This window comes from Haliotis rufescens, unplaced genomic scaffold (assembly GCF_023055435.1).
Source record: "Haliotis rufescens isolate VD_foot unplaced genomic scaffold, xgHalRufe1.0.p SCAF_12, whole genome shotgun sequence".
NCBI classification, from domain to species: Eukaryota; Metazoa; Mollusca; class Gastropoda; order Lepetellida; family Haliotidae; genus Haliotis; species Haliotis rufescens.
This window is the reverse complement of record NW_025963802.1, coordinates 15,858,492-15,871,363: the sequence shown is the minus strand read 5'-3', so window position 1 is coordinate 15,871,363 and position 12,872 is coordinate 15,858,492. Positions and strand designations below refer to the sequence as shown.

Genomic DNA, 12,872 nt, shown 5'->3' with positions numbered 1-12,872 from the left:
GATCGAATTTAACAATGAACATTTCAGAATAATCAAGTGAATGGGATTCTGATCCGGGTTATAATAGATCTATAGATCTGGGCACTCTATTTTTCTAAACAAGGTTGCCTTGTCAGACTCCGTTTGTTTGTTTGTTTGTTGTTTAACGCCGCACTCAGCAGTTTTTGACGGCGGTCTGTAAATAATCGAGTCTGGAACCGAAAACCCAGTGATTGATATTATGAGCGTCGATTCACGCAATTGTGATACGATGACATGTATCAACCATCTCTGACCACCCGCTCCCATTAGTCGCCTCTTACGACAAGCATAGTCGCCTTTTACGGCAAGCATGGGTTGCTGAAGACCTATTCTACCCCGGATCTTCACAGGTAGTCAGACTCGGTGACTTGTCGGGCTGCGGATGATACGACAGGGTGGAATGTTGTTCATAACATCAACCACTGGTTTTGTCTCGCCCAGACTCGATTCTTTACATGCCAATACTTAGATGGAATATACTCGTATATTGCTACAGAACAACAAACAAAACATTTTGACCCAAGTAATATTGAATATTTGTTATTGTATTATTTTCATATACATGTTTGGTATTGTCGGTGACTGTTCGTGGGTTTCACCAAAGTGGTAATCATCTGAGACCTGCATAACTTCGGGCATTCCTCTTTCATTAAGCTCACACGTCGTGATATACCTGGAATAATGCGGCGTTAAACCCAACTCACTCACTCACTATTGTCGGTGAGACTGTTCCTCTAATGGGCCACTAATGAAACTTGATATTATCTTATCTATAAGCACACAAAACGAAACTGGAGAATATGCATAGTTTGCATACAATGAAATCGCAGACTATGCAAACCATTTGAGTAAGTCCCTTGACATTCCAACGTTTTTCATAATGAAAAATAATCGAAAACAGGAACGTTTATAGCCGATTAATTTTTCCTGTCGACATTAATGCAAAGTGACGTGCCCAGGCGGGTCAAATCAGTTATATAACAGATCCCTCCTGTGAAATCGACAACATGTTCTTTGATAGATGTCAGGACGCACGTGGCCTCCGACATTCCGCACATTAAAGAGTGGGAGTGGGCTGGTAAATAATGTGACCCACGTGGTCTTACAACGTCGCCATAGACGGCCACCTGTGACGTGACGTCATTACGTTCACTGACGGTGTTGACATAGCCAGAGACAAACGACGGCCCACGTGACCCAAGTTGGTGTGTACGTGTGAATATTGTGTTCTGTATTCCGTTCGATTTTTTTTATTTGATATGTGTATCAATTTGTTTACATATTCGCTTTAACAAATCACGTCTGTTCGAATTGACTATGAGTTAATATCAAGCACGTATGTATAATGTTGCGCACATAAACTAGAACAGACAGTTTTAATTCTTAGCTTGATTGTTAACAGACTGTTCTATTCTGTTAACGCTGTTCTGGTCTGCTAAGGCTGTTCTATTAAGGTGTGCTCGGTAATGTTTCAGGTGCATAAATGTCAATCGCCTTCACGAGTACAGTAACGATGTGTTCACCATGTATATTCACGTACACGAGCACTCAAAGACTGCTTTTTGTTCGCAAAAACGCTGACTCGCAATCAGCCAAATTTGGATGTTTCCAAAGTGCAGTGTGCTAAAACTACTCGAATGGATATTTAAATTAGGAGATGGACACCTACGTTCCTCTTATATAGAGTTTGCAGTAAGTCAGTTAATAGAGTTTCTGCAGATTGTTGTGTGTGGTGGGGCCCTCACCCCGAAGCTGGAATATTGCCGTGTTGGGCGTCAAACAACAAACAACAATCAGACTATTTGGTGTGGAATCAGGAGTGATCAAATGCGAGTATTAATACCCCTAATGCTTTGACGTTTTAATGCTGTTGTGTTGTTGATGTTGCTAGTGGTTTAGTTGACATTGTTGCAATTTGACTATTGATGCGATTGGTATTATGTCCGGTGTTTCTTAGGAAACATAATGTTTGTGGTGCATCTCATAAATACTCCGACGGGAAGGGAATAATACGTCATATTTCTTCAAAGGCTGGTACCAGACAAAATCTAAATGTATATGTACATTTTGGGGGATAAATGGCAATTTATGAGTTCTAGCAAATGCAGAGAGGTACTCCGTTGTAAAGTTTGCTTAAACCCTAAAAATAAGTCTCAATGAAAAACAAAAAAAACATTTGAACAAAGAAAAACATATTTGGCTGTTTTGTATGTTGTAGTTGAATAACAATGAAAGCGACAAAACCTTTTCAATAGTCACAAACCATTTCTTCTGAAAGCAGAGTCCATTATATAAGGCGCACTGAAAGCGGTGGGGTAGGCAATGCTCATCATTCGAAATATTCAATGACTTCCTTTGAAATGTTCGTATCCATATTTTTTCATGGTACCTAACGGTTTGACCTTTTTGTGCTTAAGCTGTTGCGAGTAGTATTTGTGATTTTAATAATTGGATTGCGATAATGGTGAACAATATGTTCACAATAGGGGCAAAGATAACGTTGCTGGAAACAGAAGGTAAAACGACATTGTTATTGATGTCGTTGGTCGTGACAATGAGTTTAACTGAGGAGATGTTTTTGGATGACGTTAAAGCATTCAATTATTGAAATTCTTCAAACAATTCTTTAGAATTGTCATTACTTAATAATAATAATCAGAAATGACCTACTTGAGCCTTTTCCGAACTGACTGCCATATGTAGCCTTGTGTGCCTCCAAGAACCCGAGCTCTTTGCAGACGACATCAGCATCCTTGAAGTCCCATTCTTTGTCACAGATGGCGCCCCAAGAATGTCTGTGATAAACGAGTACTGTCCCTTCATTACTTTCGTTGCCCCCGACAAGACGAACGTCGCCGCTCCTAAAGCGTGGCCCCCGTCGTCGACCCAAGGCAACACATATTGTCACCAGAAAACACACACAGGAAAATACACAGTTGTATATATTCATTTTCCTGTTGTTTCAGTCCAATCTCGGGTATTTACAGTAATGGCTAACAGACGACAGTACAGAAAGCAGACGACAGTGGAGTAGCAGACGACACGTTCACGCGCGTTCTTCAACCGAACTGAGCAGACGTTTGGCTTGAGTTGGGTAGGTCTCAATGAAAAAAATCTTTTCAATGAAAGTAATTACTATTTAGACACACCTCCGTTGCGTAAGCAGTTCTCTTGCCTGTTTTCATGATACGATGGTCCAGCTATTATCTCGGTTTGCTCGCCATGACATTCCTGCGACCAGTTTCCTCCCCTCACCACTCAGCAGCACACTAAATTTAGATGCCTTGCATTTGTGGTAGGCCCGCCTGCTCCCTCCGTAGTATGGGTAATACGAGAACGGATTTGCTAAGACATTCTTATACAAGAAAGTATCCAACGGTGCTCAACTGTGAGGGATGATAAACAGGTTTGTGGACCGAGACACCCAACCACGCCCTATCCTAGAAAATACATTGTTTTGAATGATGAATTCAATATTCAGAAAGGTCGGATATGGCTCTGTTTAAGACAGAATGTCGTAAAAATATAACGAGCCCCATTCATAGATTTATAGCGGAGTAGCTCAGCACCTAACTCACCAACCTACACTGGTAGTAGACTCTTGAACGGCTTTGGTATATATGCTGTTACACACATTATCGTTATCATGTTATCCCTTCTCACAGTGCACAGCTATATATCGATATATATCATAAACAGTGAATTCCATTTACTTCGGACGGTAGCGTTCGCGCTGAAATCATTCGGTTCAACCCAGTCTTATTCCCGCGCCACGACTGCGGAATATAAACATATATATATTCCACAGTCATTTTTATTTAATAGCCAAGGCAAGTCCAGATCAAACTATGAAAACAGCAGAAGCGGGAGAAAAATTAAAAAACATTAAATTTAAAGAAATGTGTATATGGACACGGTGTTAGCCTAGCCTATTCCTTGTAATGCAACTTTGTATACATATAAAAAATATTTAAAACAAAGCAGTAACTGTTCGGAAGATGGGGTGTACGGATTAACAGTGTCCGGATCTACCATGTTTTGAGGTACTTGATACCAATACTGATGTCTAGCCATGAGTGGTGTGATTTAGGTTACTGAATCTGTTACTCAACAGGTAAGGGTATGTGTTTACCATGTAAAGTGTGGCTTGTTTTTTGAAAAAGATATCATCATTCAAATAAAACAGATAAATAGTACAAATCGCTGTATGGCTGTAATATTGTCTTTAACTTTGACTCACACAAAAAAAAATCTTTCTAAAAAATCTTTCTACCTACCCTCTCTTAATCATAATTTTAAATATTAAATATCAATTGTGGATTAAAAGGCATATGCATATTGTTATTCAATAAATAATCAAATATACATGTAAACATAGGAAAAGACGTTGTGTAAAGATTTGCTGTTTCTTCTGTTTACTTCCACTCGCTTACACCTAATCCTCGCCTCAACAAAGCATTGCATGATAAAAAAAAACAACATCAAAGTGAAATCCCCCGTAAATAGATAACTTTTCACCCAGGACAAAACCGCACAGGTGACTAAGATTTCAGGTAGTGTTTTCCTTCAACAAATGTGGTGCCAGAAAAGAGGCTAGAAAGACAGGTGCAAATAATTGCATGAGATCATTACAGTTTTGGCTGGTGTAGAAAGGACTAATGTTTATTTGTATGTATAACAAAACGCGCATACAAAACCCAGGGGGCTAGAAGCTCGCCCTGCCTGACTCCGTCCACAGCTGTTTTTCATAACATCCCAGAATGCCACAAAAATACTTTATTTTCGTTTCTTATTAAAGACGCAATTCTCTGATAGAAAATATGCTAGGATGGTAAAAAATAAAATGGCGTGACTACAACCATCGTGTCATTGTCTTCATGAACTTCAACAATGTTAAACATTTCCGTTTCCAGGCAAAGTGCTGTGAACCACAGGCTGGCCTTCCTTGTTCCAGCAGTGTGAAGTGGTCGTCTCGGGGTAGAAAATAGTTTTCAAAGTGGGAATGTCTGTGTTTTCACCCCCGATCCTATAACGGTTCTCCTTCCAATGTCTGACGTCGCATTACATTGCCCTCGACTAAGCGTCTGAAAGATACATTTATTGTAAAGCAAATGTTACCTATTTATTCTTCATTTCAAGTGGTATTTACAAATTAATACAAATTTACCTAGCTCATTTTACATACGGATTAACGAATAAGCTGAAAATAAACGAATTTTAACGTCAGTAGATTATTTAAGGCGACACAATGTCATATGGAGACCTCGATGTTAAGACAATTTATCACAACGAGTTAACAGTAATGTCTATTTTGTCAAAGATTCATTCCTGTCATTTAGGTTCGCGAGGTGAATAAGGTTTGCTTTCCAGTTTATTGCACTTATTTATCAAAGTGAGTGAGTGAGTATGGTTTTACGCCGCTTTTAGCAATATTCCAGCAATATCACGGCAGGGGACACCAGAAATGGGCTTCACACATTGTACCCATGTCGGGAATCGAACCCGGGTCTTCGGCGTTGCGTGCCAACGCTCTAACTACTAGGCTACCCGACCGCCCCTACCAAAGTGCATGCAGGTATGTGTCGAGGGGTGATGTTTGGGGTGGTGCTTGTTCTAGTCCCATAGTCCCGACCAGTGCCGGTTTTATCAGCTTAATGCCGAGCGCAAAACAGTGTTAACAGCAAGTACAGTCTATTTAACGTCTTATTATGACACGGCTGGGGATCGAACTCCAGGGCCCACATTGCACAAAGCAATCTTAGCGCTAAGATGATCGTAACTCCAATACTTTAACATCGGCTTACAATAGTCGTAGCGCTAAAATCGCTTTGTGACAGTGGGCTCTGTCCCTCCACTCTCCGCGGAGGCGTTCTAACCACTAGACAACGAAGCGGTTCTTTCATTCTGAGTCAACTTGTATTGATGCAACATAAATTCTGATTGTTATTGACTATTAAACTTTATAAAAGCAGCGAGAGGCTTCAGATGGTGAAGGTACCACACATTGCCGTGCAGAGTTGCGTCCCTTAACTGCCAGGATCCGTTTGCCATGGGTTCGAACCACCGATTCTACCCATTAATCCATCTTGGTCTGTCAGCTCCATTCCCGCTTATGCGTTTCACCAAAGTGATTAACATCGACAGTGTTATGTTTGGGTTTGCTCTGACATGAAGAGAGTGAGTTCATTTAATGCCGCTTAAACAGTATTTCAGTTATATCACGTCGGAGAGCCCAACGTCATGCATGTCTTAGACGTTTACAGCGCTTAGAAAAACCAACGAGCACGGGTTGACAAACCTAGAAACATTATTAAAAATCTAGAAACATTATCAAGGAGAGTGTACGATTTAAACCCACGGACATAGGATTCTGACACGCCTAAGGGACGTAACTCTGCCAAGCTGTCTCTTACGTTTGGCTTTCACACGGTGGCTTAACTGAATTACTGTTAAAAGCGACATTATACTCGTACACTCACATGGATATAGGTTTCTGTTTGTCAACACCCACACCTCCTGGGTCAGCTATATTGAAGTTTCCTATCTGTCAGTGTGACCCTCTCAAAGACGCCACGGCGTATGTGCATTTGATATCCTCACTATCACCACTGTGCAGGGAGTTCAGAGATCTACTTCTGATTACACGTGGAACCGGCTCTTGGTGCATGTGAATGGAATCTGACTTACATGTATGTAGGTGCGAGGGCGTGGCATTGACAAACACACACACGTACGCACGTACGCACGCACGCACGCACGCACGCACGCACGCACGCACGCACAAACACCATCTTCCCGAGGCAAGGGCGTTCACTGGCCAAAAAGTCCAGTTTCCACTCTTGCTGAACTTGGCTGGAATTCAGGAGTTACATTTTGGCTGGACAAACGATATCTTTCAAATATGTTCATGTTTTTAATCCAAGTACATAAGTGATTTGATGCACCTCGCAAACGGGTGATCGAGCCTGGAAATTCCAGCTTAGTTTGGCAAGGATGTAAAACTGGACTTTTATTGTCCGTTAACACCCTTGCCCCTGGAAGATGCACACACACACACACACACACACACACACACACACACACACACACACACACACACACACACACACACACGCATACGCACACGCACGCACGCACGCACGCACGCACACACACACACACACAAACACACACACACACATGCTCTGCATATTCTGTACGTACACATACAGATGTGAGGTGTTGTCTACAGTAAACAACGTTTTGACGAACACGCTTATAACGAACTGGCGGATATATACGAACAGTTTTTGTGGTCCCGACCATTCGTTGTATATATGCTGTATATATGCTTATAACGAACTACGGTTATAACGAACTAAAATTTGTGGTCCCTTTGAGTTCGTTATAACCGTAGTTTACTGTATTTTGTTTCATCTGTAATGTTTATGTTAGGATACAAAGACATACTTATATTAATGTAATGGGGTGCTGGTTGATGTGTGATTGTAAATGTTTGCACAACTGGTGAAGAGATATGTGGGCGGGTGGTATTAAGTTTCCATTTAATTACCAGAATTTTCAGAAACATCATTCAAAACATATAATAAATGCACTTATGGGCCAAATTCCATTCATAAATTGAAAGCTCAGGGCGCTACATTATTAATATACCGGTCAATGGATCAGTGTACACTCGAATTTCATTCTCAGCTCCCTGGGGATCATACAACGCAACCTGTTGGTGAGGCTCTAGAAGGCTACTAGTCATGACAGAAGGAAGTAGTCTTAGGACACGCCTAAGATCATGCTGGTGTTAAGGCTGATTCGGACGTTCAACACAAACAGTAGAGCGGGAGTTTTGTTTGCTGGACCCGTGAATATCCGGGTTAGAATAGGTCTTCAGCAACCAATGCTTTCCGTGAAAGGTGACAATGCTTGTCGTTAGAGGCGACTAACGGGATCGGGTGGTCAGACTTGGTTGATGCATGTCATCGTATCCCAATTGTGCTCATGGTGTCAATCATTGGATTGCCTGGTCCAGACTCGATTATTAACAGACCGCCGTCATATAGCTGGAATATTGCCTAGTGCGGCGTTAAACAACAAACAAACAAAGCTTAACGCCGCACTGAGCTGTATTCTAACTATGTGACGACAGCCTGTAGACCAGACCATCCAGTGATTGGTATTATGGAAAACGATCCACGCCGCCGGGTACGATGACGCGCAATCAACCAAGTCCCTGAGCCGGACCACCGATCCAGATTGTCGCCTATAAGCAAATCTAGGTTGCTAGGATCAATGGGGCCAATTCTGACCTGGGTCCCCGAGGGGTCTCAATGCCTTGTACACGTAGGTGTGAAAGGATGCGTTTTTCAATTTGACCTCGCAGTGACCGATCGGTCACCTCCCCTCAGCAGGACGTTTTTCACGAATGAATTCTTTTAACCATTGAGCGTCCAGTTTCTGGGGACATCATCGCTCCACTGACCACAGGATTGATACCTAACACTTAGATCTGTGACCAACTTCAGTGTTGACGGGTCATGACCGTATGGTAGACGAGCGTATAAGGTCTATTAACGGATGAGGTGAGGTGAAATGGGGTTTAACGTCACATTCAAGTTATTTTTATAGCGACGTGCATGCACGTGTGTGTGTGTGTGTGTGTGTGTGTGTGTGTGTGATTGAACTAGCCCGTACTAATGCCACTCAGTACCCCACTCAGACACAGTATACACACTCCGAGCCGACCAGTCCTTGTTTTATTCCCTTAAGACCATGTGCCAGGCAAGGCAACATCAAGTACCATATTCTAACGTCTTTTGGTATGACGGGGATCGACCTTCCGCTCTCTGGACAGATGCTCAATCCATTACACCACGGAAGCGATAAGAACACCGGGTTAATAAAATGAATAGATACATTTACAGGACTCTAAAGGCATATACTGTCAGACAATGATATAAATTCATTTGTTAAGGCAGTATACTACACACGAAGTAACATCCGCTCTTTCATCGGATAGTTATGTTTGTGATGTGGGTGATTCATGGGCTCATCATGTTCACTGACTTAATCATTGCAATGTGAATAAACAAAAACCCGCCCCTGAAATAATCTACAGAATTATTCTTGGCGAATCTTGCCCGCGTGGTGGAGCTGTAATTCTGCCAACCTGACGTCATGCTGATGCTCAAGAGAGTCCATATATTACCAAAGCTCAAGATCCGTGAAGCTCCGGGTGAGGATAGGTCTTCAGCAACCCATGCTTGTCATAAGTCGCGACTATGCCTGCCGTAAGAGGCGACTGAAGCAGCTCTCACACTTTGCCGAGGTGGTTGCCGAGCTCTCCCGAGCCTAACTCGGTTAAGACTCATACGTATCACACGAGTACGCTACGAGTGTTACGAGCCCCATAGGAGTCTAATAGGAGTCCAATAGGAGTCTATTAAGAGTTGCATACGATCTCGATACGAGCTGGACGAGTTTGGTACGACTTTGGTACGAGGTGGCTCGTATTAGACTCGGTCAACTCGGCAATAAATTTTGCAGACGATGCTCATACGAGTTATGTACTAGCACTACGAAGTCGCCACGAGGGTACTACGAGTAGGACGAGTGTGTTACGAGTTTGTTTCGAGTTTCTTAGGAGTTGGCTGGCGGCCCGACTGTTTTGAGCAGTTCCCAAACTCTCGTAGATCAGTACGAGGTATCCCGAGTTACCCCGAGTTTAGTACGACCTCGCTACGAGCTCAATCCCCCGAGTCAGCTCGGGTCCATACTCGGGACGCAACTCGGCAAAGTGTGAGAGCCCCTTTTACGGGATTGGGTGATCAGGCTCACTGACTTGGTTGATGCACGTTATCCTATCCTAATTGCGTGGGTCGATGCTCATGATATCAATCACTGGATTGTCTGGTCCAGACTCGATTGTTTACAGACCACCGTCATATAGCTGGAATATTGCTGAGTTCGGCATTAAACAACAAACAAACAAACAAACAAACCAAAGCTCAAGCGGGTAAGACAAACTCGATAACTGATAATGTTTTCGTGTTTGCTTCACTGACTGTGGATAGGACAGCTTGAGGGACCCTTGAGGGAGCGTCTGGATGTCTCCATATCTTCTGTTTTCTGTTGACGGTGGGATAACCTGTTTGTTCAATCGTTTGCTCGCGTCGCCGAAGGCCCGGGTTCGATTGTCCACATGGGTACAATGTGTGCAGCCCATTTGTGATGTAACTCGCCGCAAAGTTGCTGAAATATTGCTAAAGCGGCGCGAAACACTACTCACTCACTCATGCTTCACAAGAGCTTATAATGAACTACTCGCTCACTCACTCACTCACTCACTCAAGTTTTGAACAATTGTATCCCGCTATATCTCTATGCGTCCCTTCACGTTTAAGATCTCGACATTCCTATTGCTTTCTCTCCACTCCAGTTAAAGACTGTGTCTCGATGTTGCCGTGTGGTTCGGAAGGCACAGGTGGCCAAGTTGTGTCTTGCGTCGCGATTAGCCGTGGAGAGTTACGCCCCTTAGGTGTGCCAGAAACCTATGATCGTGTGATCGAATCCCAGTTCGCTGAGATTATGTTTCTAGGTTTGTCTGCACCATAACTCTACTCGTGGGTTTCACCGAAGTGGTAAACGTCTGAGACCTCCATCACTTCGGGTTTTCCTCCCAGAGGCGGTGGGATAGCATAGAGGTTAAAGCGTTTGCTCGTCACGCCAAATTCGTCGATTCCCCACATGGGTACAATGTTTGAAGCCCAACTATAGTATCCACCGCCCTGATAGTGCGGGAATATTGTTAAAAGCGGCGTAAAACCATACTCACTTTCCTCCCACATTTAGCTGACACGCCGTGATATAAACGGAATACTGTTAAACCCAAATGACTCATTTACTCACCTCAAGTTCGACATTGCAAGCGTGACTTACATTTCGACGTTGCCATGTTCCACTGCACGTGGACTGATATGGCCCAACACGATGCACGTTCAATCGCCAGACTTGCCGGATGCGATTTTCTGCGCAGCTGCTGACAAAATGTCAACATAGATAAGTCAGGGTCATGTTGCAGATGCTGAGCTTGATATTTAGCTGGCGGTGGTGGGATGGCAGAAGTGGGTGTACAAAGAAACATGGAATGCCCGGACATTTTATTCGCGTATTAAGTGAAATATTTCAAGGTTGTGCGTGTTTACAATCTAGGTTATTAAAATCCAGGCTGGGTGACTGTGTAACAGACGAGACCATCACGTGTCACGGTGCAACTGCACGCTGGAAACAGGCTCCCAGATGATTAACATGCAAACAAGTGTTTCCTAGTATTTTCTTACATTCATTTTCTAACGTAAATAACACACTGACAATTTAGAATACATTGCACATTTTGCGGCAGCTCGAGTAAGATTAGTTTATTTCACGAAAGTTGATATGTCGTACCAGGTCTCTCTGTGTGTCTCATAAGTGGTATAATAATAATCATAATCATAATCATAATAATAGTGCGTTACTTGTTTGAACGCACAGTACAAACTTTTTACAGGGTGTCTCACATATCTCGGGTCATCGTACTGCTCTTCGAATGACATCATCTACATGGAGCAGAAAGGAGCCAGAAAGGGATGTTGGGGTTGTAAGGATCAATTGCTGGTTCAGAAAATGATCCTTGAAGAGGCTAAAACTTACCACCGTAACCTCTCAATGTGTTGGATAGACTACATAAACTCACACAGTGGACATGGATCGTGGTGTCTCTGTAGGCTGGTATAGTTGCACACAAAGTGCAAATTAACACACAACGTTGTGGTAAGGTTGTGGATTGGTAACGTCGTGATACAACGTGGTCACAACGTTATTATAATGTCACCGTGCAACGTTATTTCAAAACGTTATAACAGCGCTAGGTTGGTACAGTAGAATACAGTGGACATGGGTTGTAGGCTGGTACAGTAGAATTGGTGATGCTTGGCACTATCACTACATAGAATCTTTTCGCAGTGTGTGTGTGTGTGTGTGTGTGTGTGTGTTATGTTTACGAAAGCATGACATTGCAATTTAATATATACTTCAGTGTGAAAGACTTTTCTGAAGAGTTTTCTGAAGTTGTGAAAAGTGATATTTTCATTGCAGTGAACATATCAATAGATATTTCACTGCAGTGAACATAACACTTTGACGGAACTATTGTCATACAAGAGTTACCCCCCTTAAATTGTCTCCCTTTGTCGTAAGTGACCAGCCGGTACACAATTGTTGACGTCCTTTTTACGTTAGTTCCACATCGACAAGACAAATTAATGACAGACGGTCATTTGTGGAGTTAATTTCACTTCTTGCCGTTTATCTCTCGAAAATGTTTCGTTATAAACTGTAGATTGCTCATTTAACTCGATACATGAAATATCCCCTCTATGTAGATAGACATTGGTGTCTGTGTTGTGTTGTGCCGTTTCGATTGGTTCCATTTGAATGGTGGATGTTGTTTTATTGAATAAATAAAACAATAAGACAATCTTTCAAAATGAGTGAGTGAGTTGGGTTTAATGCCGCTTTTAACAGTATTACAGTTATATCACAGCGAGTCAGCTTAATGTGGGAGGAAAGCCCGAAGTGATGGAGGTCTCAGACGTTTACCACTTCGGTGAAACCCACGAGCACGGGTATGGTGCTGACAAACCTAGAAATATAATTTGGGCGAACCGGGATTCGAACCCACAATCATAGGTTTCTGGCATGCCCAAGGGACGCAACTCTGCACAGCGAATCGAAATATATACCCTCTAAATATGCTCTTATACAATTTAACTCTGTGTGGTCGCACTTCTTTTGAAAGAAACTCTATTTACAAGCCCATT

At 42.6% G+C, this 12,872-nt stretch overlaps 1 protein-coding gene across 1 annotated transcript in view; it reads right to left on the bottom strand.

Moving 5' to 3' along the window:
* Window positions 1-3,358, bottom strand: part of LOC124146075 (lysyl oxidase homolog 2-like) — a 32,954-nt gene extending 29,596 nt beyond the window's left edge. Inside the window, exon 1 of the mRNA XM_046516144.2 lies at window positions 2,692-3,358. Coding sequence (XP_046372100.2) covers window positions 2,692-2,971 — 280 coding nt within the window. The 5' untranslated portion in view covers window positions 2,972-3,358. The remainder of the gene's footprint in view (window positions 1-2,691) is intronic.
* Window positions 3,359-12,872: the final 9,514 nt, after the last annotated feature.